The sequence below is a fragment of the Ammospiza nelsoni genome, chromosome 21, assembly GCF_027579445.1.
Source record: "Ammospiza nelsoni isolate bAmmNel1 chromosome 21, bAmmNel1.pri, whole genome shotgun sequence".
Classification (NCBI taxonomy): Eukaryota; Metazoa; Chordata; class Aves; order Passeriformes; family Passerellidae; genus Ammospiza; species Ammospiza nelsoni.
Genome location: NC_080653.1, coordinates 8,131,774 through 8,158,518, shown reverse-complemented (window position 1 = coordinate 8,158,518; position 26,745 = coordinate 8,131,774). Strand labels below are relative to the sequence as shown.

At 51.4% G+C, this 26,745-nt stretch overlaps 2 protein-coding genes across 3 annotated transcripts in view; both read right to left on the bottom strand.

Moving 5' to 3' along the window:
* Positions 1-533, bottom strand: part of GOSR1 (golgi SNAP receptor complex member 1) — a 28,803-nt gene extending 28,270 nt beyond the window's left edge. Inside the window, exon 1 of one of the 2 annotated variants that reach the window (XM_059486910.1) lies at positions 317-533. The gene's annotated coding sequence lies outside the window, so the exon portion shown is untranslated. The remainder of the gene's footprint in view (positions 1-316) is intronic. The other variant, XM_059486911.1, reaches the window with a different exon arrangement.
* Positions 534-1,164: 631 nt separating this feature from the next.
* CPD (carboxypeptidase D) lies at positions 1,165-26,745 on the bottom strand. The gene is made up of 21 exons (XM_059486739.1): positions 26,060-26,745; positions 23,723-23,970; positions 17,047-17,189; positions 16,143-16,312; positions 15,235-15,602; positions 14,294-14,485; positions 13,292-13,459; positions 12,192-12,301; positions 11,671-11,773; positions 11,093-11,235; positions 10,401-10,570; positions 9,514-9,825; positions 8,159-8,354; positions 7,789-7,924; positions 6,936-7,085; positions 6,438-6,533; positions 6,281-6,345; positions 5,995-6,126; positions 5,491-5,676; positions 5,097-5,196; positions 1,165-4,056 (listed from the first exon to the last, which is right to left on the bottom strand). The coding sequence occupies exons 1-21, from the start codon at positions 26,743-26,745 to the stop codon at positions 3,830-3,832; spliced, it is 4,101 nt and encodes a 1,366-aa protein (XP_059342722.1). The 3' UTR covers positions 1,165-3,829.

Below are 26,745 nucleotides of genomic sequence, written 5' to 3'. Positions count from 1 at the left end.
GAACTCCCTGAAAACCTCCTGTTAGTTTAATACAAGAAAAACTCAGAATTAAGCCAGTGTAACAAGCATTAAAAAGCTCACTGATCCCACACAGACCAAAATCCAGCTTTCCCCAGTGACCTGTCACCCACAGCCTGACTCACACACCAACATCACATCCAGAGCAACACCAGCAGCGAGAAGCGCTGAAAGCTCCCCAGGAATTCAAGCCTTGAGAGCCACAGGTGGGACCAGCACTCAGCGAACGACAAAACCGCACCAAGCACCACAGGCAGCGTTTAAAACATAAAAGAAACATAAAGAAACGGGCTAGTACCTATACCTGTCGCGTCTTCCGTCTCGGGAGCTGCTGTAGCTGGTGCAGAGCTTGCTGAAGGAGACCAGCTTCAGGTCCAGCTCGTTCTCCAGCTGCCTCGCCTGCTTCCTGAGATCTGCAGGGCCCGGGGACAGTCACGGACCCGCCCGGGGACCCCGCACCTCCGCGCTCCCGTAAAGAAACCCACAGGGGAGAGGGGGCCCTCGAGGCCGGGGCAGCCCTCACGCCGACGGGAGGGCACGGCTGGGCGCCCCCAGCCCCTCACCCGCAGCCGCGGGCTTCATTCAGCAGACACCGGCGCCTTATGGCTGACAGGCCGGCACCGCCCGCGCCCGCCCCGGAGAGAGCAGAGGGGTCCCGGCGGCCGTCCCGCCCTGCCGTGCCCGGGCCGTGCCCCAGGGGCCCCGCAGCCGCCCCGTGCCCGCCGCCCCCCGCCCCACTCGCCTTCCCAGTAGTTGCTGCTCCCCGCCGCCATCTTTGTTGTCCAACGTCAGCGCGGGCCGGGCGGGGCACAGCGGCCGGGGGGAGCGGGGCGGGCCAAGCCGGGCGGGCCTCCCGCGGCAGCGCCGCGCAGCGGCCGGGCGGGGAAACACCGCTACCGGTCCCAGTCCCAATCCCGTTCTTCCAGCCCCAACGGCGACCGCGATCCCCATCCCAATCCCATTCTTCTAGCCCCGATCCTCATTCCAATGCCTCTCCTCCAGCCCCGACCGCGATCCTCATCCCAATCCCGCTCCTCCAGCCCCTATCCCCACCAAAATCCTGCTCCCCCAGCCCCGATCCCCATCCCAATCCCGCTCCCCCGGTCCCGCCCGCCCCGTTGTAAAGGAAGAACGAGAGAACGCACGTGGACATCAAAATAGTTTTATACAGATTATTGATCTCGGAATACAGGTAAAAAAACAGGCGGCGGCGGCCGAGGGCAGAGCCAGGCCCAGCCCCGCGCCGCCCCCTCCCCTCCCGCTGCCCGGAACGGCGATTCAAGTCCCTTTGAAAATTACATTTATTTATCTGAAGGCACAAGTGCACGGAGCCACAGCGACAGGGACGGTGCCTGCGGGGACCGGCTCCTCTCGGCCCGGGGCACGGCTGGATGGACGGACAGACGGACGGACCGAGGGCACGGGAGCCGCTCCTGCCTTCCCAAAGAGCCCAGAACAGCCCCAGGGCTGGGGCCAGAGCCAGGCACCTCCCTTGGTCCTGCTGCGTAGAAAAGTCTCACACGTTTGCAAAATATCTCAAATCCACTCACCTTAAATATACACACCTACTCCCACAGCTAATTCTGAATGCATTCTGAGGGAAAGGGCCAGTTCCTAACAGGATTTATTGCTACAGGGACAAAGCAGGGCCAGCTCTGTCCATTTCCTGCTGCCAGAGCAAAGAAAGCCCAAACACAGCCCCAAGAGCCATTTGCAAACTCGACTTTAAATAAAACCTACTGTGTCTCTTGTTAAAGGAGGAATAGGTCAGAGATGAGGCAGGATTAATGCTACTGTGTGCTGGTGTCCTGCAGCCCATTTCAGGTGGAAAAGGGACAAAAAGGGACGAAAACCCATTCCTTGCTCAGCACAGAGATGTTCATGGCTCCTGCACAAGGCAACCAGAGCAGTTCTGGCACAGCAGATGTGGGACAGGAGCAGGGGAGTGCTCAGCATCATCATCTCCCTGTTCCCAAAACACCTCCCCAGCCACACCTTGTGTTCCCTGCAATGGAATTCCCTGTGGAACAGGGAATGAGGTGCACTGGTGTCTCAGGGTTCTCTCTGTCCCTGCCCAGAACCAGATGAGATGATGACACAGCACAGCTGCAGCCACGTGGCTCTGGAAGGGCATTTCCACAGGTAGGGGAGAAGAACAGCTTGTGCCCCAGGTGACACAGCCCATGGGACTGCAGTGGGGCTGTTCCTCCAGAGGAGATCAGTCTGAGCCCTGCAGAGCAGACCCCATCAGATTTTTGGGTGCAACCCCTCCACCCACAGACACCACGTGCAGGTTTCACCCGTGGACAGCCCCAGAGCAGCTCAGGGCAAACTCGAGGCCTAAGGCTCCTGCACCCCAGAAACCAGGTCAGTGGGGCAAGAATTAAAGAAAATGAGCAAGAAAGTAAGTGCCTATTCTAACCCCAGCCTTCTGCTTCTGCAGAAAGCACAGGAACATCAAAGATACAGAAAGGCTTTGGAAATCAAACATTTCAACCATTCTTTCCTTCTGGACACCCCTTCTATTCCCCTCAAATGTCTTGGGGATGTGTGCTGCAGCTCCTCTTTCCAACCTCCTGCCAAGTGCTACTCAAGAGGATTTGGCTGCTTTTCCCTTCTCCCTCAGCACAGTTCAGCCCTTCCTCACTCCCTGCACCACAACTGCAGCCACACACACAGGTGGAGCTCCTGCTCCACACTCCAGGAGCAGAACAGAGCCAAGCCAGCAGAAAATCTGCTGCCTGCCATCACCAGAGCCTGGTGATTAGGTGGACAGTGGCAAATGGTGCAGGTTTTCTTCAGAATTTAGCACCAAAGTTGGGCCATGGATACTCCCATGACCTCTCCCTGCTGCTGCAGTAATGCTCAAATACAAAGCAGTGGTTCAGATTTCACTGTTCCCTCCTGAATAGCGGTGGATTTGAGCAAAATTGATCAAGTTTTCTACAGATCAGTGAATCAATTTGCTTAGAACAACCTTCCAGCTGCTCTCTCAGGCACTGAGCTATTGGAAGATGAACATCAGACCCCAAAGCCAAGCCTATGACACAAACAAAACACAACCAGGGTGATGGGGATAAAGTTTCTTTGCTCCCCAGAAGTGAGGAACAGCAGCATGGCAGAGCTGGCAGGCAGGGGAGCTCTGTCAGGCTCACTGGAGCTCTGACTCTCTCCAGCTCACATCAAGAGCAATGTCATCTCCCCCAGCCTTCAGGAGGGGGAAAGTAGTGACACATTAGAGGTGCTCCACAACCACTGCAGGCCACAGCAACCCATGGTGGGAAAAGCTCCAAGGGAAGAGCTGAGAATCAAAGGATTTTGGTTTTTTTGGGCTTTTTCTGAGGGCTGCTCTGCAGAATGTGGAGTCACGTGAAGGACCTGTGCTCCCCCAAGCATGTAGTGGAAAACATGAAATCAAAACAGGTAGAGAGACCTTTTTTGGAGTGTTATGACCATGACCCTGTGCAGGTCTTGGGGCACTTCCCCACCATCTGCTCCCTGTGCTGAGATGCTGGGGAAATGCTAAGAGCTCTGCCGGCCGCCCTATTGAAGCTGCCTTTCAAACCACATCATACAAACCTCCAGATCTTGACCCAAAAATGTAACAAACCACGTCCCTACCTCAGAAACAGCCTCCAACACCCACTGAGTGCCTGCACACAGGAACAGAGCAAACAGAGGGAAGCTGGGAGCTGCCACCCACCCCTCTGGAGGACACATCCTGAAGCTAACATTTCAAAACTGACCCACAGGGATCGCCCCCCACCACCAGGTCTGGTCCATGGGAACCTCCTCTCCTGCCCTGGAGGTGTCAGTGTTTGCTGGAGTACAGTGTTTCTTCCTCAGTGTCTGTTTCATCCTGGAACTCGTGGCTCAGAAGGGATTTCTTGGAGCCAGTGGACATCATGCGGATCTCGTCCTCGTAGTCGTCGTGGTGCTGCCGGAGGCGGTGGAAGCCATCCTTGTGCCTGTTGGACTTGATGGAGCACACACACCAGATGATGCAGGCTGTGAGCACCAGGGCAGACATGCTGGCACCTGCCAGAGAGAGGACACCAAAGTTAATGCCACCTTCCCCCTTCCTGTGGCATTCACATTCTCTGAAAAATTCCTTTGCCCAGGGTTTTTCTCCTGAGAAGCTGAAAGGCAGCAAGAGAGGCCTCAGAGAAAAGGGAAACAATTCTTATCTCATTTGCTTCTCCTGTGTTGTGCTCATGTAAAATGTGTTTAGAAATTGTTTACCCAAAGGTGATTGCCTGATTAGATTCCCCATGTGAGTTGTTTTGACTCATTGGCCAATTATGGCCAAGCTGTGTTGGGACTCTTTCTAGAGTCATGAGTTTCATTATTATCTTTCTAGCATTCAGTATCTTTTCTGTATTCTTTATATAGTATTCTTTAATATAATACAATACAGTTTAATAAAGTAATAAATTAGCCTTCTGAGAACATGGAGTCAGATGCATCATTCCTGCCTTCGTCAGGGCTCTTTAATTACAATACCAGGCCAGAGGCTCCCAGGCTGGCCAGCATCTCTCCTCCCTCCTGCAGTCACAACCACTTTCTTCACTTCATTGTGACCCTGCTCCTTCCTCCTAGGCCATGGAGGACAGGAGAGCTGCTCCCAGAACAGGACACACTCCATTTTCTGTTTGAAATCTAGGAGATTATCACCAAGCTGCACTACAGACCACTGGGTTAAACTCCCACACACCCCTCCCCAGCAGCTGACACCTTGAGAAAATAAAATAATCTCTTCATGCTTACCTGATGTCACCTAAACAAGCCTTGAAGAAGCAAGATCTCCCATGCACACAAGCTTTCCCTATTCCAGATATCTCAAAGTACAATTTGGACCTTACAAATCCCTGCAAAACATTTTATTTCCTCCCTCCCTCCTACCAAGCAGAACCAAGGGCTGTTGGATGAGTTTGCAAGGACAAGAGTGTGTTCAGAAGGGAAAGCAGGAGATGGCTTAAGCCTGCAGGCTGCTTTCCCAGTTCAGTGGAGAGTCTCTGTCAGCATGAGCTGGTACAGAAAGCAAAGCTCCAAGCTTTGATAAAAAAATGTCACTGTACCTGCCACAGTTATAACCAGCTCTCTTGGCAGTCCAAAAATTCTGTTTTCTGTGTCAAACACAATGAACACAGAGCTGGGTGCATCATCACGTACAAAGACCTGCAGAAAGACATGAGAGGTTAGATCATCATTGGGGATCCAGACAAGAGAGACATTTGTCATCTGCCTGGTCCTGCCCTGATCAAAGACAAGTGCCATGCAAAGAAAAGGCACTCCCAAAACCACCCTGCTGTGCTGGAAAGTCGTTCTCCATCCATTCTGTCAAGGCAGAAAACAGCTCCTGATGGCACCTAATTAGCAGCTAAACACAGGCACAGCCAGGCAGAGCCCAAACAGGGAAGATTTTATGTGAAAGGGAATGGGGAAACATCTCCAACATGGACATTCACATACCTTGACATGTTTCTGCTGGTACCCACTGGCTGTTGCATCAATGCTGTGAAACCCTGGAGCCAGGAGCACGTGGAAATAGCCACCTTCCTTAGTGTACACCCTCAGGCCTTCATTCAGAACAATGGCAGCTTTAGCAATTGCCCTGCCACTCTTGTCTTGGACAATGCCATGCACTCCCTTGTGGACCTGAAACAAAGCATTTCACACACTTCACATTCAGATCCAAACTTACAGTGCTTTTGTAACTAAAATGAGATCTCTAAAACACAGCCCACTTGCCATCCCTGACCCTCACAATAAATAACAGTGCAAGGCAACACAGCACAGATGTTTAAATCTTGTGCCCTGGTCACTTGCTGCCTTCCTCACACAGCCTAAGCCATGAACATCTGTATTTACACAGCACCAACCAAACCACAAAAACTCCCCATGCTGTTGTCTTCCTTTCCCCCTCCCCACCACTTCAGTCCCTGTCAGAACTTCCTCCCACAGCCTGCAGCTCACCTCCACAAGCATGCTAAGGAGAGATTTCCTGTGGTCTGCCCACAGGCTAGGAAGCTGTCCAGCACTGGGGAAGTAGCAGCAGCCGGTATAAACAGTGATCTCAGGACACTGACCAAACGTCACGCTGAAATCCTGCAAAAAACAAAACCACAGTTACGAGGAAAGAGGTAACAAAAAAAAGCTTTGCAAAGTGCAGCTGGAGGGGGAGAAGCTTTGCCCAGACATCAGGACAAACTGATGCTCTTTTATTAGCAGAGATGAGGAGCCATGTGCCATGCAGCAGTACCTTCATACTACCCAGGTGACTGTGCCATTCTGAGCCACGGATCACTCCACCAGGAATATTCTCATCTGTGAGAGCAAAAACACAGCTGTCAGCCAGAGCCTGCCCAGCAGAGTCTGCCACAAGCTGACAGGGGGTTAAAGGATTCAGCCAAACATACCTGACTTATTTGGACAGCCTGGCTGGCCCAAATGCATCACTGGGTGGTTGTTTGCATACACAGATGCCAAATGCTTTAGTGTTTCTTTGTTCTCCACTGCAACAGGAAAAGAGAGACTTTGAGCATGCAACTCTCGTTCCCTGCATGGGGAAGACTCCCATTTTAACCTCATGATCCTGTACTAAACAGAGACACATTGTTTCAGGAGCATTCCTATTTCCCCTAACAATAAGGGGCAGTATCAAAAGCAGATTTTATACTGGTTCTGCAAAAGGAATGGTTGAAATACTGCTGTAGGCATAGGAATTGTAAATCTTCTGATCCCTAGCTGAACCCTGTGAGGTTTTATAGGTTTACTTACAGACTGTCAACTGCACACACAAAGGGCTGAACACAAAGGAGGCTACAGAACACCACGAGCACAAAAAGCCCTTACAGCACATGGCCACATGAACCTCTGCAGAGCCAGCCTGAGGGGAACCAGGCAGCTGGTCACACCTGACTGTGTTGGCTTGTCATAGGGGTAAGTGACAAGCAGAGATCCTCCATCCAGAGCAACAGAGAGGCTGAAATCATGCTTCAGGATCAAGTTCTCCACGATGGCTTTGGTCTCAGGCTCCCGTGCCGCTGAGTACCGGGTGTAATTGCCTATAAATCAGAACAACAAATAGAAAAGGGAACTAAGAACAGTTTCCTCTGCTGTTTGAGAGGCCAGAAGTACACCCTTTATGTCAGAAATTAGGTCTGCTGCAGGTATGAAAAGGTCTTTGTTAGATCTCAGCAGATGCAGCTGAACAATCAAGTAAAGCACCCAGTCCACTCTGTGCATGGGGGGATTAATCTGCAAAGCTAAACAAATGTGCAGCACCACAAACTCCCCAAGCTATTTCCTTTTGTGTTGCAGAAGGTATTTCATGTGTGTTTGCTCACAACAATGTCACACAATTGACATTTTCTTAAGGAAGGAGTTAAGATGATCCCAGCCAAACTTGAGCAGAGAACACTTCCTGCCCAGGAAGGGTGGGCTGATACAGTGCTATGGATACAGTTACATGGAAACCAGAAAAACATGGAAAAAGGAGACTCTTTCTGGGCAGCATGAACAGAGGGCATTTTTTCAGAGATGAAAGAAATCCATTAAGAGTAAGAATACATCAGGTATTATCTGACCTCTCCTATTCCTAAATAACTCTGCTTTGTCTCCTGCACATAAGAGACTGCAAATTGCTGTCTGTAAAGAAGATCCAAGCTCTGGAAGCCTCCCAGCAGCTGTGCTGCCTGGAGCACTGCCTTGTTTACAGGCAGATCCTGTAACCCAAGGACTCCAGCCAACCATGGGGCAGTTATTTACTTGTGAAATCTGTGTCCAGATCTCTGCCATGAGCGTTGGTCTGGCCGATCTTGGAGGTGCAGCCTCTCTCCTGCGCGATCTCGCGCCCGTCGGGGTTCAGGGAAGGCACAATCACAATCCGGGTCCGGTCTATCAGCTGAGCAAAAGGAGAAACAGTACAAAGTGTAATTAGGAGGGTTCATTTCCCTGCATCTTAAGCTAGGAGCTGCAGTTTGAGGTTCTCATCCTGTGGATCACACACCTCCCCATTACACATGGAACCACAGCAAGCCCCACACCAGTTTTGGCAGAAGGAGTCTCCTCCAGTGAGCACTGTCATTTCAGGCTACAGCTGGAAGGCTCCAAGGAGGTCTTTGGATTGGCCTCTCACCTTTGTGATAGCATCATTCTTCTTGTAGTTCATGCAAAGAAATTCTGCCAGTGTCAGGAGCAGCTCTGTCCCAACGGGAGCGTTCCCGTGAATCCCAGCAACGAAGCGGATCTTGGGCTCCTCAGGCTCGGACTCGTTGGGCTTGTTGGAGATTTCAAGGGACCAGATCTGGCGGAACTCCACACTCTGCCCCAAGCTGCCAAGAGATGGGAAATGGGAGTGTCAGCTCAGCAAGAGAGCTGCAACTCCAGCCTGACCCCATGGAGAAATCCCAGTGTGGAAACAAAGTGCTGCCAGCCTCCAGCGGGAGGCCGCAAAGGCAAGAGAAACACAACCAGATCAGGGGCCAGATTTGCAGCAGCACTGAACAGAATTCACCCTGAACATCAGTTTGAGCACCAGCATCTGGGTATGGGTGTATCCAGGTCCAGACGCACACAATATCCAATGCTCCATACATCTCCATACAGCCTATGAGATCATAATAAATGTGGAATTGCTGGATCCTCTGTGCTGCCAGTGGTGGGTTTTGTTTTGTTTCTTTTTTCCCTTCAGAGCAGGACACATTTGGACATCAAACTAATTTACAAAGCAGGACAAAAGAGGCCTGTTCCCAGTAATGCAAGAGCTGTTGCTACAGCCATGCTGCTAAGTTGGCAAACTGAGTGCAGGGAAAGCAGGGAACAGGCTCAGGGCTGATGCAACTGCAGGGACAATAGAGGCTACAGATCAGCAAAGCAGCCTTGGCACCAGCAGGGACAGCACATGAGCACATTGTGCCTGGTTACAACAAGCAAATGAGGCCCTGGGACAAAGGGATTTGTGCTTTCTAAAGCTGACAGAGGGTGAGCGTTACAGGTCACAAAGGAAAGCAGAGGATGGCAGCAGCTGGTCTTCTGCAGGAGGGCACAGACCTTGCCCCAGGGCAAACTCACACAAAAGTGTCTTGCACTACTGAAATAAAATCTGGAGGCAGACAATGAAAAAAAGGCCATCTGAGATTTGTAAGTAAAAGCTGGTCATTTTTGCTGGGGACTCTTCAGCAGGGTGGATGTCAGAAAGGATTTAAAGAACAGACAAAATAGCAAGGAACACAGATATTTGCAGAAATCTGGGATATCAGTGCTGGGAATATCACCAGTCCCAAGCATCCCTGGGGAACTAAGTCAGGGAACAACACATGGATGCACCTGTGAGGCCCTGCAGCCATTGCTCTGCTACCATGTCCTTACACATGGGGCTCCCCCCTCCTCAGAGAGCACAGGGAAGGAAGGGGTGAGCTCCCCATCTCTGCACTGTGTTCATGACTAACAACTTCCCAACATCCCCAGCCCAGGCTGCTGCTCTGTGTTCACCTGGTGAGGTTTGTGATGTGGGGGTAGTTGAGGTAGAGGCCTCGGAGGAACTCGGAGAGGTCCTTGTAGGGCCGGTATCTGTAGGGAGTCACATCCCTGGAGGAGGTCAGCAGGAGCTGCTCCAGACCATTCTCAGCAGAGAGATCCTTGATCAGGGTCTCAAACTCCTTCTCGTTGGGGTTGCTGGTGTCTGGGGTGTTCAAGACCAGCCCTTTCCCCTCTTCCACTTTGCTGTCTGTCCGTGAAAGGGTGAAGTTTACCTGCACCCCACCTTTGCTGTCAACTTCCACCACCTTACTGAGTGGATCATACCTGCCCAGGGAAGAGAAGGCACAAGAAAACATCAGGCATTTGAAACCTTGGACAACAAGCCAGTCCTGTTCCTGATTACACACCCACATGGGACTGCTACTGCTGCCCTGTCCACAGTGAGAGGCACAGAAATGAAGAGCAAGAACAGCTCAAAGGGATGTGGGAACGGCAGGAGGACAGGGAACAACTCAGGCCCCAACATGGCATTCAGCTGCTTTTGGCTCAGGTGTTCAGGGTTACATGGCAGACTGGCAAGACAACAAGTCAGGCTGCTTTAACACAGAATTTTGGCAGCACTGAAGTGATCAAGTCACTTTTGTGGGCAGCTGCCTGGAAAAGAATTTCCCCCAAAGACACCAAGTTCTCCACTCCTAACCAGGGAGGATTGGGATTGTTGCCCAGTGCCAGGTGAGCAGTCTGACACCATGGCAGTCTCACACTGCTATCTCTGCACAGGCCTGGGGGCAGAGGAACACCCATGCCCACGTGTGCTGTAGGCAGGCAGAGGTGCTGGAATACTCCTGAGTGGGAAGGCAGTCATGCAGCTGTTTGCTCCTCCTCTGGGGCTTGCTCACCCTCGGGCAGACGCTGTGATTTTGTACGTCCCTGGGACCAGCAGGCGCCAGAAGTCTCCATCCTTGTAGGTGGTCACGGGGTGGTTGATGTCAGCCACGCTGATGGTGGCGTTGAGGATGCCCCTCTTGTCCACAGCATCCAGCACAAAGCCCCAGACACCCTGGTGAACCTGCACAAAGGAGCTCTGCTGAGTGCCAGCCCCAGCTCTGCCTCCCAACCCTCACGTTTTCAGCATTCCCAGAGGAGCAAGATGTTCCAAAAGGGCTCAGGTTGGACTGGCCAGCAGCTGGCGTGGACAAGGATCACCTGATGAGGACAATGAGCAATTGTTTGGCTCAGGGTGTCAGCATGGCACTCTCTACTCCACACCTTTGTTTGCACACCCCAGGTGTGCAGCACCAGCCCCACTTAGATAGGAAGAAAATATGAGGGACATTCCAGCCTCAGGAAACCCAAGGTAGTGGTACATAAAAAGCCCCCACCTGCATCATCTGGATGCTATTTCCATACAGATTTTTGGTATGTTGAGAAGAGAGAGTATTAATATAGGTTCTGATGGGGGTGATTTCTGTAGAGCAGGTAGCCAGGCTGGCCAGAAAGCAGCCAGGAGAGCTGGACTGACCACCCTGTTCATTCTCACTTGTCTAAAGCAAACCCCAGAGGGAGCTGGCCTGAGGTCAGGGCACCTCACCTGTTTGATGAACTGCAGCAGTGAGCGCCGGTTCTGGGCCCAGTACTTGGGCAGCTCCTCAGCCTTGGGGTATTTCACACAGCCCAGCTCAATGGTCACTTCAAAGCAGTTTGTATGTAAGTAATTCCAGTCTTGCATCCCACCTACAACAAGAATGTAAAAGCTTTGACTTCTGAAGTACCACAGCTCAAAAAAAAAAAAAAAAATCAGATATCAGAGAAAGATGAAGCACAGACTTGAAGGGAAAAGGCTTTTACACAGGGCAGGATTCAAGCTTCAAAGGGATGCCAAAAGAGCAGACAAATAACCTTCCTTCTTGTAAATACCTTTCATGCTAATAAAGTGCTGTAAAATTTTATGAAGCCGTTTTGCTAATAGTCAGAGAAACTACACTATAAATTCCTTCCCCTGGGAATAACTTTATTAGGGTACATTATTTAAGAGGTTATAAAAGAAACCTGAGTCCCATTAATCTGAGCTGACCAGTGCAGAGTTCCTGACTGAACAGACTAAATTATTTAAGCTGCACATGCATTAAGCTGAAGACAAACAGTGAGGAGATTTCAGGTGTGCTTTACCTGGAACATTGTACCACTGAGCCCCATTAGTGATGCCATGTGGGAAGTACTCAGTGGGGTACATATCCTTACAAGGGCTTCCTTGGTACATCTTTGCATTTTCCTATAAAACAAGATGCAACATTAGAAGGTGAGCCTGCACTCCACAACCACAGGAACTCTTGTTGTACCCTTAGTCACACATTCAGGGTTACCAAACACAGATGTGTGTCTATCACTGCAGCACTGGCTGCACCCACACCCAATCCCAGCCCAGATATCCTTGCTCTCTCCTCCCAGCCCATGAGCAGCATTTTCCACCCCCCTTCAAAGTGCCTGCACAGAGCTCTCCTCCCTCAGTGCCTGCAGACAGAGCAAGCCGGGCATCACTCAAGGAATGGGAGCCTCCTGTAGGATCCTCCCTCACCCACAGTGCCTGCACCCACCTCCACCAGCTGCTCAGGAGGCTCCCTGGGAGCTGAAAAGGAGTTTCCCAGAGGTCAACTTAGCAGGATGTGCCCATTTTCCTGTTAGAGCTTTACCTTGGAGTAGGCAAGTGCCAGCTTCTGGAACACAGCATCATCTGGGGATTTACTGTATATGGCTATTCCTTGTTCATCATCATCGAAGGGGTAATTAACCACCAGGGAACCTGCAGGCAAAGCAAGCTTTGGCTCATACTTGGGTGCTTGCCCAGTGATCCCTTAGCATAACAGTGGAAATTTTTCTCCAGCAAGTGCCAAGCCTTCTGTTTCTCAAGACTTGGCATTAAACAAAGCATTAAGCCCAGTGGATAGAAGAGACAGAAGCACAGGAAGAGATAACACCACACCTAGTCAGGAAGGAGAACCAAAGCCACAACAACATCAAAGCTTTGGCTCTTACATGAAGGAGGGCTGAACACAACCACATAATAATTGCTTTCACAGAAAAGTGGAAGCAAGGGGAAGAATTTCCCAGAATATGCATGGTGCTTTTGACCCAAATGATGCAGTTTTTCAGCTTTCTGGAGTTTATTGCTAAGGGTTTCCCCAAGAAAGCTGTACTAATAGCACCACAAAACCCCAGACACCACTGCAGCCGGAGACCTGCCAGCCCCCTCACACCCACACATGACACTTCTGCTCTACAAACCAAACACAATGGCAACAAAACATCCACCTGCAAGTTACCACAGCTACAAGCCAGCAGACAAACTGTCTAGGGAGTAAGCTATAATACACAGAGATTTAATTCAGAACACTCCAAAAGGATAATTTAATTACTGCCAATTTCGTAGTTCCGCCATGCGATTCAAGGCAGGGAACCCTCAGGATTGCATTCACTCCATAAATGCTGCAAAGCCCTTAACAGCCACAGCTCTATATCCCATTCCCAGACCATCTGCTGAGCAATTGCTGACAAGAGAGTCCATCCCCATCTCCCAGATGCTCCCTTCAGAGAAGTGGCTGGGATCTTCCCAGCAGCCGCCTCAACTCCCTACAAATATGTTTGGGCACACAATTTTCACCCTCTGTTTCCAGTTTCTGCCCTATCTTGCAGCATAAGAGCTCCCCAGCGCACACCTAGAACACCCTGGAGACCTCCCTGCAACTCCCACAGAGCCCAGCGCAGAGGAAGGAGCTTGGTTTGGATGTGGTACCTCCGTGCAGGTTTGCTGAGAGCACAAAGGGGTAAGACTGGAGCCAGGCCATGACAGCACGAGTTTCTGGCTGGGGAGGGTCTGTCACATGGAAAAACTGGTCTGGGAAGTTCCTGTTCAGGTCATAGTTGTTGCTGTTGTTTCTGCCAACGGTGCCTCCTTTGTCTCCTGAAAATGAAACACAAGTTCAAGCCCTGTGAAGAGGCTTCAACCTCTTATTATAGAGTTTACAAGTAGTTGTTGGTGAAGAGAGCAGAGAGCACAGCAGTGCTGGCCCCTTGCACCCAGGCCCTGCCCAACAAGTGGCCTGCTCTGTGCAGCAATGCCTGGGGACCCTTCCAGAGGGTGTTTGCTCAGGCTCTCAGGGCAGTCAGACCAGCAGCAAGGCACTGAACCATGAACAATCTCTGCAGCCGGATGTCACGACCACAGAAACCTCAGAGTTCACCTTCTCAAACCAGCCAGACAAGTTCTTTGTTAAACCCAAGCAGAGCTCTGCTTCCAGAACGTGATTCTGGACAGGCTCTGTTCTGCCAATCTGCAAGAGCCACGTAGCTCTAAGACTTCCCTGAAGGATGTTTTTGCCAGTTTCAGCCTCATGGTGAAAGTCTGTGTTATCCTTGGACAAGTGCTCTGCAGACAGCCTGGCTCCCACACTGCATTTACTAAGAGAATGGACCAAAGCACAGCAAGCAAGAGCTGTGTCAAAGAAATGTCTTTTTTCCAAAAAAGCCCTGGATTAGCCACAAACCATCAGGGGACCCAAACAGGGGCAGCTCACAGCACTGCTGAAGTATAAGAGCTCTCCCCAACAGCTTCCAGCATCCATCAATCACGATCCACCCACTCATCCCACAGCACACACCAAGTCCCTTCCCAGCCTCCCTGTCTGGAGAGCACTCCTGCTCCAGCAAGGCTTCCAGATTTCCCAGGGAGTCCATGAACCCAAAGGCTTGTTCTGAGAGCTAGGAACCCCACAGATTTTGGCACAGACAGCAGTACCTTCCTGGGACTTCTCGTAGCCATCAGGGTTCATGGATGGCATGATGTGGATCCGTGTGCTCTGCACCAAGTCAGTCACTTCAGGATCTGTGCCAAAGTTCTTGCAGAGGTACTCGATGAGGTTCAGGAGAAGCTCTCGCCCCACAACTTCATTCCCGTGCATGTTACCGATGTACTTGAACTCTGGCTCACCTGCAGACACATGGTTACACCACAGAAACAATTATAGCCACTATGTTACAGCTTGGAGCCACCTCACCACCCTGAGCATAGCTCTTGCAAGCTTGGCGGGAGGGCATGTACCTAAAACTCACATTTCTGCCCCCACAACCCCAAAAAGAACAATGCCTCATGGAAATCTCTTTGTCCTTCTTCCCCAGAGCTCCATGATCAGAAAAGATGTCCCCAGCCATGCTCTAACACCCCTGCACTCACACTTTTATAAAGGATACCAAAAGGAGCAGCTCAGTCTCTCAGGAGAGGCGCCAGCTCTGCCTCTCCCAAGGGCCACTTGCACTTGTGTCACAGACATCTTTTATGAAAAATCCTTTCCTTAGGATTTTTTCTCCTGAGAAGCTGAGAGGTCTCAGGAACAAAATGTAAACAATGATTATCTGCTGCTGTGGAATGCAACAGGTGCATCTGTGATTGGTGTCATAGAGTTGTTTCTAATTAATGGCCAATCACAGTCAGCTGGCTCGGACAGAGAGCCTGAGACACAAGCCTTTGTTATCATTCTTTCTTTTTCTATTCTTAGCTAACCTTCTGATGAAATCCTTTCTTCTATTCTTTCAGTATAGTTTTAATGTAATAAATATCATAAAATAATAAATCAAGCCTTCTGAAACATGGAGTCAGATCCTCGTCTCTTCCCTCATCCTAAGACCCCTGTGAACACCATCACACACTTGTGCCTTGCTCAGGAGGATTTCCCACATCACCTGCTTCGTGGACACCAGGGTTGTCAGAGATCTCCATGACATAGAGCTCCCTGAGCTCCACGGACTTGCCCACGGAATAGAGGCGGGTGATGCCCGGGTACTCGTTGGCGTAGCGCCGCAGGAAGATCTCCATGTCCGAGAAGTGGTGGTGCCTGAAGTCCACGGGCTGGATGGGCTCGTGGGCAGGGGTTGGGTTTGGGCCCTCAGCCTGCACAGGGGTGGGGGTGATGGCAGTGACAGGGGCAGGAGCTGCTGTGAGCTGGGTGACGTTAGGAGCTGGTGGCATCACAGCGGGCTGCAAGGAGAAGTTCACTTCTGTTGCATCTCCCTCCTTCACCTCGATGTTCTCTTTGGTCACTGGTGTGTAGCTGTGGAATAAACAACTGGTTTCAGCAAGGAGGCTCTGCAGAACAGAGGCCAAAACTCCCTGCAGTCCCTCCATCACCCCAGCCTGCTCCCCCCAGCCCAAATGCACTGGGATGTTAATGACTGAGAGATTCACAGGGACTCATCCCACTGCCACCAAACCCAGCTCCACTGCTGTCCTTGCAAGAGTCCACAGGCTCAGCAGGGAAAAAGCCCCAGGTGTATCTCAGAAGGCAAGTTACACATCCACACCCAGGCTTGGGACAACACAAACTCCTGTTGCGGTAACCCTACTCCACTTCCCTTTGCACAGAAGTTGCAATTTGATACAGGCAGTGAAACAGAAGTTGACAGGAACTCTGTGCACTCAACAGCACCCTGCTGCAGGAGCAAACACAGCTGCAGCTCTGAGCTGGAACCATTTACTGCTGCAGCTTCCAGCCGAGCCCCTTAAATTCATAAGGTGCTTTGAGGGGGGGGAATTCAAGAGAAGGAACAGGAGCAGCTGGCAGTGTGGGCACAGGCTGCCACAGAGACATTACCCCATCACAAAAGCAGTCACGTTGTAGGTCCCAGGCACCAGCAGCCGGTGGTAATCACCAAACCTCCCTGCTGTGATGTTGTGAGCAATACCAGCAACAGCAATGGTGGCATTTTCCAGGCCAGCTCCTGTGACTGCATCTCTCACAAAGCCCTTCACACCAATGTGCACCTGAGGAAAACAATGACAGGGCCTGGCTGAAGACAGGCAACATCAGGGGAACCTGAAAGGAAACATCCTAAGGCAGCAATACCCCCTCAAGCTTCCCCAAATGCAGTGCAGCAGGGCAGCTGCCAGGCAAAGGCACCCAAGGGCTCAGGACTCAGTGTTCAGCCAGACAGCAAAGACAGGAATTCCAGCATGGACTGGGAAGGCAGCGGGATCTCAGAATTTACCCTCCCTAACTCATCAACTCCTTAAGTCATCAACGTTGGCAAACTGCAACATGAACATAGCAGTGTTACAGGCCAAATTCAGCTGCCTCTGATCCCAGCCTAAACTGTCACCTACTCAACTCATACACAACATCTAGAGACAGCCTGGCAGAGGGCTCTGCAAGCCAGGCTCTCAGCAGTGAGGATGCTTGTGACCATCACTGGAGATTCATGGCACTGAGACCAGCCAGGACTTTGCATGACTTATGGAGACCTGCACCAATCAGTCCCTCTAACACTGCACCCCACAAGAGCAAAGCTCTGTCATTGTGGGGCATGTGGGAGCTGTGGCAGAACCACAGAGAAACACGGCAGCTTTGTAGCCACTGACCTCCAAACAAAGCTGCAGCACCTGCGCTACCTCACACAGCACACAAAGCCAGGAGGGCACCTGAACATGGAGCTCCCAGCCCAGGATGGGCTGCACAGGTTTCACAGCTGCCACCCCACACCCAGCCCAGCCCTCACTACCTTCTCAATGAAAGCCAGAAGAGACTCCCTGTTGTTCTCCCACTCCTTTGGAAGCTCAGAGGTCGGTGGGTATTTGCAGCAGGACAGCTCCAAAGTGATCTCAAAGCAGTTGGCCCACACGTAGTTGTAATCCTGCATCCCACCTGAGGAAAGGAGGCAGAGATGTCCCAAGAGCAATGCACACACGTCCCACCTCAGGATGCTCTTTCTCCTGTCCTTCAGCCCCACACAGCACCCCCCCAGGATGCTGCCTCAGCTCCAGAGACAGCAGCCTAAGGAGAAAAGTCAGGTCACATTATGATGACACCCTGTGCTGTAACTGGAACACTGGGCCATTCAAATCAGCCACAGGCAGCTCAAAGTGACAGTCCTTTTGTCCCACTGCTCCACCAGCTGAACTCACCAGCTCAGCTCTTGGGAATTCACACAGGTTCATTTTACATTTGCAGACATGACAAACCCCGTGTGCAAGGGCAGGCACACCAGATCCTGAGCATTCCAGCTGCCAAGTCCTTCCCTGAGCATTCTAAGCTACCTCAAGATTTGTGAGGTCTGCCTGCAAGAGAGGTTACTTCACTCAAAATGAGTTTGAGGCCTTTGATAGAAAAGAATAGCAGACTATCAACTTGGGAGCTGGCAGCTCAAATCTGCACACTGGAATCAGTTTCAAGGCCAACTGTTCTCCCAAAAGGCTCTTAGCAAAACCACAAGTCTGTGAAACAGGTGTCAGAATCACCCTGCTAAACCCCACCACATGACAGCAGCCAGATGACCACATGAAAGGATTGCTCCCACCACCCAACCAGGCAGTTGTGTCAGTGAGGAAAGACATCACACCGTGTTTATTGCATGCTGACAAACTCTTCTGGCTTACACAAACTTATTTGGTTATAACACAGGCAGACTGGTGGGTCACAGCCTTGGCCACCACTTCCCAGACAGCTCCAACCCAACCTGTACAGCAGCACCTGCAGCCTCCACACTGACAGTGACTCCTGCCAGGGTCACCTGGACACAGGGGCCCACAGGCTCTTCTGCATGAGCTGAGGGACCTCAACTGACCCTCAGAAGTCCCTCTCTCAGAGAACAGCAATGCATTTTCTGCACAGGAGGCAGATGTCAAGTCCAGGAGAAGGAAAGCAGAGAGCTGTGGCAGATATCACAGCAGCAGCCTGCAGAGCCCCAGCAGGAAGGTCTGTTAGAAATGCAGATTTTGTGCACCCCATCCTTTGCTTGGCCCACTGAAACACTGCATCAGTGCTCTGCCAATAGACCTCATTTCCTCTGAGCAGTTACCTAATCATCCACAAGCCCCTTGAAGTGAGGGACCCTCTGTGGCACTGGCCAATGAACAAGGCAGAACGGATCAATATCCTGATGCAAACACACTGCTTGGCACTGGCAGGGGCTGTGTTAATGCCTGGGCAGGAACAGCTGAAAACCAGCAGCACTGACCAAGCAGAGGAGGTTTCTAGCAGAAGTGGTGGCCCAGAAGGTCACAGTCCACTGCCCTGAATCCAACAGCCCCACTGCAGCTGGGTAAAGCAGGACTAACACCATAAAGTAGGATTTAGAACAGGCCCCTGGGCAGATGTGTGGGATGGGACCACAAAGATGTCCCAGTTCCTCTCAGTTCTCCTGGGAGTGTGCTGCTAAGGGAACACGGAGCTTTTATTGTAACAAACCAAATGTCCCTTGCAGCCAGAAGAGCACTGCAGCTTGTGCATGGCTGACATCAAAACAGGAAAGAGACTTTCCTGTCCAGCACAGGGGGTCACAACATGCTGGAAGACTTTCTAACTCTCAAACTCAGTTCAAGGGGTTAGAGAAACAAGGGCTGTGGGTCTGATCTACCCTCAGCTTCATTCAGCTCCTGTGAGCAGGCTTAGAACAGGCAGGCACAGCAGGCTGCTCTCTCACCAGTAAACACCACGCCGAGCCAAATGATTTGCCAGCCCATAACCATCTGCTCCTAGCAGGACGTTAATGCACTTGAAAACACCCAAAAACGTAAACCAGAGCCATTATGAAACATATTTAGTGCTTCATCTGCCATTCAAGCAAATTTAGGACAGATGCTCACCCATAATAGAGCAGCAACGGACTAAATTAGAGCTTGCTACATCAATTCTGGTAAAACTGTCTCTTGGAGAAAGTAGTACACTGCATTCTTGAAAATTTGGATTGTATCCACTGCACATATTTGGCCTTCACACAGCTCTGTTGCAGAGCAGGACAGTTATTTTTACAGCATGTGGAATTACGTATTTTCCCACATACCATCTGCACAGCCTCCCCTGACTATGCAGAGACCCAGAGGGGTAAAGAGAGCTCTGTACTCAGCCTGCCATGAGCAGGGCACTGCATTCATGGAGCAGAGCAGAAAACACACACCTGAGGGAGAAAACTGCCAGGCTACAGTGCTTCTACTCTGTTTGGGTAATGTCTGGGATAACCCCTTGGATTTACTTCAGCATTTTAACCACGGGGTGTCTTTCAGCCCACACTGTGAAAAGTTTCAGCCTCCCCATGAAGCACCACTGCCCTTTTTACCGGTTAGCAGCTTAGTGGCACAGCAAGTCAGCCCCTGGCTGGCAGCAGGTCACAGAAATGCTCAGAACAAATCTCTCTCCTGCTCAGATCCACTCCCTGAGCATCAGGGCTGCACTTCAGGCAGGGATTCCAGGCTCCAGCAGCACAAACACTGCAGAGCTCACGCTGACAGGAGGGCCTCTGCTCCCTGCCAAGCTCAAAGCAGCAGAATGCAGCTCTCCAGAGTCAAGCCTGAGGATCCAGATACCATAAATACTCCACGTGCCAGGAGAAGCCTGCCAGGCCAGCCAAGAAGGGCTCTATTTTCAAACTGCGCTATGGAGAAAACTGATTCCAGCTCTCACTGGAACAGACACCAGCAGATCAGGAACCTGCAGCTAAGTTAAAGCAGGGAAACAATAATGTCTGCTCTGCAGAGAGAGCAGATGGCACCAAGCAAGCTGGAGACATGATTCAATACATGACACAAGTTGCTGACTCTGCTCAGAACTGATTGTCTCATAGCGTGGGACTGAGTGAGCACCAGCAGCAGCACCAAGCAGGCAGAAGAAAGTTCTGGTCCATTAGTCTGCAATCATTAAAACCCAGAGGAGGTGAGGTTAGGGCCTCCAACTGCAGCAGCTGCATGACCCAGAGCAGCCCAGCCCAGCAGCCTTTTCTCAAAGACAAGGGCAAAGTCTCCCCAGGAGCTGCACCAGCACAGCCCTGCCCAGCACCTCATGACAGGTGTGAAAAGAGGCCTTAAGACATTCAACCCACCAAGCCAATACTTCTCTCAAGAAGAAAAATAACTGCAGAAAGACTTTCATAAAAATACAAACACAAATACAGCAAATTGTGAAGAAAGACGTGGCTGAGAGCTTCTGCAAGAGCTCACTCTGTGTGAGTGCCCTCTGCCATGCCCAGGAAACAGAGGCCACCACAGTGATGCCACCCTGTTCTCAGCACTTCTTTTAACTGCACTGAGCTGGATGCCTCTAAAAGCTGGTTGGAAGCTCAGTGTGGCTTGGCTGGTAACCACAATCAAAGCAACCCAGTAAGCACACAGGTAACCAAAACCCACTTTAAACCTGAGAAGTGTCTCCCAGTAGACACCAGAAACACCTCAAACACCTGGACATCACAGAGTCAAACTAGCAAGAAAATATATTTTAGGAAGGGACTGCATGTAAAAACAAACCTTCCAAGGCTGCCCACAAAATATGCTCAATGCTGAACTTAGTTTCTGATCTGGATCTCTGAACAACACAAAGGCAAAGCACATCTTGCCCACAGCTGAGAGTGGTTTCTCAACTGCTCTCCATACCCCAGCCCAACTCTGCATGCATTCCCTTGATCTGAACCAGCCACTTGGTAGTTAAAACCCTCAGAGGTTAAAAAGGAAGAGAAAGAGCATGCACACCAGAGATAGCCTCCAAAAACATCCCAGTCACCAATGTGCTTATCTACAGCAGCTGGAATGCAGGAGCCAAATTCAGCTGTCTGGCAGAGATCCATCTTCCTCTGTGCACACTTGACCTCAGCAATTACTCCCATGGTTTGTACTTGCCACCTCGGTCTGACACATGTAAGAGGCTGTTTGCAAACTCTAATGGAAGTTAATGGAGCCTGGCACCAGCATAAAACTGAGCTGGTAACTCTGGGACAATGAATCCCGTGGCAGTTTGCTCTCCAGCATGTTTGATTTCACATGATAAAATGTGGCAGGAAAATTTCCACCTGTTGAAACACTGTGTTCCCATTTCTTTGTTTTTCCTGGCTTTGGTTCACTTGGAACCTGCAGGAATCTCTCCTGGCACAACCTGATCTGGAGGCCTTGAGCACATGCCCTGCACAGCTCACAGAACCAGGAGCTCTGGTTATCCACCTCTAGAGCTCAGCTCAGGGACTGGGGTTTCCCCAGCCTCACTTCACCACACATTTCAATGCTGCAGTCCCTGGGAAAGGCCTCCTGATCCAAGCACGAGCCTCTGCAGTCCTTGGCACAGAGCTGAGCAACTCAGATGACTCAAAACAGCCTCTGATGGTTTTGGTGCTTCTGTCACAGCACTTACAACTGACTCCCCTCCGCCTGCTCCGTGTCCACTACTAAAAATAAACATTAAAACCTGCAGCCCCAAAGGGGTGAACTGACACAACATCAAATTACATGCATGGTATTGGTCAGCTCACCCATGCTCTCCCTAGGTTACATGTTACATGAATCCCTTGGCTCTGGGAGAACTCTGCTGTCACCCTGAGCAATGTTCCACTCTCAGAGCCCAGTCAGTGCATCCTCCCTGCAATCTCTGCCCCTGAGTGCCCTACAGCCATCAGTGCTGAGCCCCAGCCTGTGGCTTGTCACAGAGACAGGGTTTATTTCTGCAGATGCTGGGTGCTGGGGGCTATTGGATAGATGTAAACCACAGTGACAGCAGCACAGAGCAATCTGGTCTCCAGTTCACACCTTTTATTTCCTGTGAAAAGAAAATGATGCCATTTCTTTGTACTGATGGCAAAGCAAAGGCAGCCTGCAAGGTTCACACATCAGTGCCACAGCCACCAACCAGCCCCACAGCCACCCAGGAGGATGAAAAACTCATCCCTGCAGTGAAAAATGCAGCTCCTTGGGGTCAGGAGAACACAGACCCAAAGCTCTGGAATAAGTTTTCTTTCAGAGCACACCCACCCCACTTCATTACGAGGACAGAGCTGCAATAGAGAAACTTCCCATGCAAGGTGTTTGCCCAGAGCAGCCACCACAACAAGGCAGCACAGATCATCCAGGATATCCTGTTCCCTCACAAGCCAAGTCACCAGATTACACAAACTTTCCTCCTGCTGGACTTCTCACAGCAGCAGAATGAACCTTGAGCCTGCAAACAGCAGGGTAGAGGGAAGGAGACAGCTGGTAGAGAAAGAGATCAAACCACATCTTATTTGAACACAACATCTTAATTGCCCAGTGAAACCCTGGGGGATGACTCAATCACTGCTAAAATTCAAGCCTTCCTCTTCCAGCTGAGATGATGTGTTCAGGCCCTATAATGGATCCCTCTCCAGCCTCCCCGAGCAAGCTGGATGCAGAATGAACATAGGACTCTGCTGCAAAGCCATGTTCCAGAAACTCAGTGTCTTACCAGAAATCATTAAGCTGCAAGCTCTGAAGGATAAACAGCATTGCCTATCACTGCCTGCTCAGCACTTCTGCCACCACCCCTCAGCCACAGCAGAAGGGAAAAAAGCAGAGCAGCACAGCAACACAAATTCTGAGATCATTTCTGCAACTTTTTTGCTGTGCTCTCACCACAGAAGTTCCTGCCCTGCCTGTACAACATCCACCAAGGAGCCACAGCAATGGGGTAACCTGGGAGCTCTCCCATGAGGGCTTCTCCTCACATGAATTATTATTTAAATTTTCAACCAAACCACCACACACAGAGCAACTGTGTGGCTGAGCCAGGCCTGTCACCTCCACCTGCACAGGCAGAGTGGTGGCACCAGGAGGTTATTTGCTCCTGTTCAGCTCACTTCCATGTGCAGCTGCACCATGGAGGGATCAGGAGCTCTCCTAGAGGTCCCTGCAGGGCAAATCTCAGATCCCTTCTAGATCTCCCACACAGGTCATGCAGGCTGTCACCTCCCACACAGGTCTACGAGCAGAGCAGCCCATGGAAAAGCTGCCAAGAACTCCTTGGTTAGCTCAGAACACATCTAAATTTCACACAGTTTTACAGCAGGTTATTCTAGAATCACAAAATTACAAGCTCAGAGGTTAAAAGAGCTCACAGAACATTGGTATTGGTTTAATACCGTTAGGAATCATTTCCTCTTTCCTGTATCAAAATTTAGCAACTGTCGAGAGACCTACAAGAATTCATTTGGCACATGAAGCCTCCCACGTGCAGGACAACTCTCCACTACACAAGAGGGTCAGAAAGAACCCCTCAGTTTGCTGTGATCTCTTCCCTACAAACACCTCCCAGGCTGTTACTCATCAGCTGGTGTTCCCACAATGCCACCTCTTTCCATTTCAAGCCGCTAGAACACATTAAAATCTAAAAATACCACTTAACCCCCAGAGCTTTCCTCTGTGACAATCACCACTGGTGTGGATGGGAGTTCTGAGGTGAGCACAGCTTACCTTCCACGTCATACCACTGGGCACCATTTGTGATGCCATCTGGGAAGGTCTCTGCCTCCTCTCCAGGGCAGTTGGGTTTGCCAGTTCTCATGATGGGGTGGTGTGAAGCATAAGCTTTTGCCAGATATTTGAAGACTTCATCATCAGCTGATTTACTGTAAACTCCTGTGAGCCTGTGCGTGGGCGAGTCATCGTAGGGGTAGCTTGCCACCACAGAGCCCCCGTGGAGATTGCCAGAGAGCAGAAACCTGGGGTTGGGGAGGAAAGGGAAGGGAGAAAAAGTCAGACTGGAAATATTGCAACAGGAAGTTGGCTACAGCCACCCAACCAGTTATTCTGCTGCTTCCCCACCCAAATCACGCTCTCTGGAGCCCCCAAAGTCTGGTGTGGATTAATGAGGCAAGATGCACACACTGGGAGTGGAATCAGTTCTGAACAGGTTTTTTTCTGCAGCCTAAGACCAAGCCCCAAAACTCGGTGACAGACACAGCAATGCGCTCTTGTCAAGCTCTGAGGACACCTGGTATGTGCAGCAGAATTAACTCACAAATAAAATCTGGATGTGAAACAGAGTTGTTAAAATCTCAAGTCAGGAAATATAGCAGGGCATGGCCCACATTTCCCTTCAGTCTGATCACAGGCTGCACAAGCATTTCAGTGAATCCCAAAGGTAATTTTCTCTGTTCTCCTCTTCCCACCAAACACAGCACTGAGGGGAAAAAGAACTCTCCTGTGCATTTGCTCAAATGGGATTTGGTTTCCAAGCAGAGGTAATGTGACCAATACCTCTACCTTGCTTAAAATAGTGCACACAAATTGCATTACACCCACTATCTCTCTTTTTAATCAAACAGTTCTGTTTACTCATTCATTTTTCTATCAGCAGTTATGTTAGCCTAACAATTACACCAGTATTAGCTGGTGCTGCCAGGCAGAGGGACACACAAAGCACCACGTTCTTCCTGTTTCACCCTGGCTGAGGGTGATAGCAAATATAGATGGGAGAGCAAATCCCACCTCACATACTAAAAGAAAAAAAATTAAAAAGCTCAAGGAGTTTCCAAAATTATATACAGAATGCACATGAGTTTCTCCAGTACCTAATTTTGAGCTGAACCAACCCTGGAGGGATTTCAGTGCAAAGTGCTGCACCAGAGCTGTCCTAAAGGATTCTCAGGACAAGAGTTCTGAAGTTTCTGCAATTCCTCTGCAGCACCATCCCCATGGGCACTGCCATCCACCAGGCGTTACTGAAAATCATTTGTTCACATAAATTTTGTTTCTTAAACATGAGCAAACACTGCAGGATGCTGAATGTTTTGTGTGTTGGTTGGAGTCAACCAACAGCTCTAGAGTGCACTGTCACCCCTCTCTTCACCTCTTTCTATCCCTACTTTGGGAAGAGGGCCACAGTTTGCTGCAGTGCATTGCTGCTTTCTCTGCACAATTTCCCACAGTTGGCTGCATTGACCTTTGTAGTCTGGACCTTACAGAGCTCCCTGAAGAACACATGGCAAGTGAAGAGTCAGTGCCCAGCTTGGGCACTGCATTTTCTGGGGCTGCCCCAGACCCCCACACCAGAGCTGGGCGTTAAAGGCACCATCTCCTCTCCTGGGCTGCTGCACTCCAGGCACAGCAGCTTCTCCCTGGGGTACCCCTTAGGATGGAGAGAGACAAACAGGTCAGCAGGGATGCTCCAGGCTCAGCCCCACGTGCTTCAACTGAACTCATGGGGAAGGCAGCTGCAGAAACAGGGCCTGACTTTGGCAAAGCTGCTGCACAGAGCATTATTGCTAAATCCAGGGAATTTCCCATGCAACACAAAGATGAGGGGAAGAAGCCCTGTCCAACGCAATTTGTTAACATGGTCATATGTAAATGCTTAACCCCAAATATTTCCAGCATCCCACAGCTTGTGGAGTAAGCATTATTGGCCCTAAGAGCAAGACCCACTGACAAGCTCACAGCAAAGCAGGTGAGAAGTTTCCAGCCACAAACTCGGCGAGATGGGAGACCTGCAGATGGCCATGGAGGCCTGAACACCTGGGGGTGTGCAGGGCACACGGGCTGTGCCCCGCGGGGCTGCACAAAACCTGGGGCCACCAAATGCTCCCCCAGCGCAGGATGGTCCTGGCTGCAGGGGGACAGGCTGGGGATAACCAGGTGGGGATAAACAGGTAGGGAAATTACTCCTCCTTTTCTCCCCAGGCTTTGCTGGGAAGCACCGGGAAGGGCTGGAAGCTGGAAGACACCGTCGGGGAGTGAATCCGAGGGGAAGCGGGCACAGGGGACGGGGCAGAGGGGGAACCGGGGCAGAAGGGGCCGGGGAGCGCTCACCTGTTGCGGCGCATCCAGTCGATGAGCGCCTTCACCTCGGGCACGGGCTCCAGGTTGGGCTCGGCGTCCCCGAACTGGTCGGGGAAGCTGCGGTTGAGGTCGCGGCCGCGGCTGTTCTCCCGCCCGCTCTCGGCGCCGCCGCCGCGGCAATCGCCTTCGCGGGCGCGCTCGAAGCCGTCGGGGTTGAGGCTGGGCAGCAGGTACAGGTCGGTGGTGTTGAGCAGGCGGACGATGCGCTCGTCGCCGCCGGCCCAGCCCAGCACCAGCTCCCAGGCCAGGCGCAGCAGCAGCGGCCGTGCCAGCGGCTCGTCCCCGTGCATGTTCCCCACGAGCTTCACCTGCGGCCGCCCGGGCAGGGCCGCGCCGCCGGCCGGCTCGTCGGGCCGCTCGGGGCCCAGCCCGGCCGTGAGGCGCAGCACCCACAGCGGCCGCTTCTCCACCGACTGACCGATGCTGAAGAGCCGCACCAGGCCCGGCGGGGCCGTGGCCTCCAGCGCCCGCAGCGCCTCGCCCAGCTCGGCCGAGTGCAGGTACCGCAGCGCCTCGCCGGGCGCCGCCTCCGCGGCCTCCGCTTTCTTGATGTGGGGGGAGCGGGCCGGGCTCTGCAGCGAGGGCGGCAGCAGCAGCGCCCAGAGGAGCGGCAGCAGCCGCGGCATCGCCCGCAGCCCCCGCGCCGCGCTCGCCAT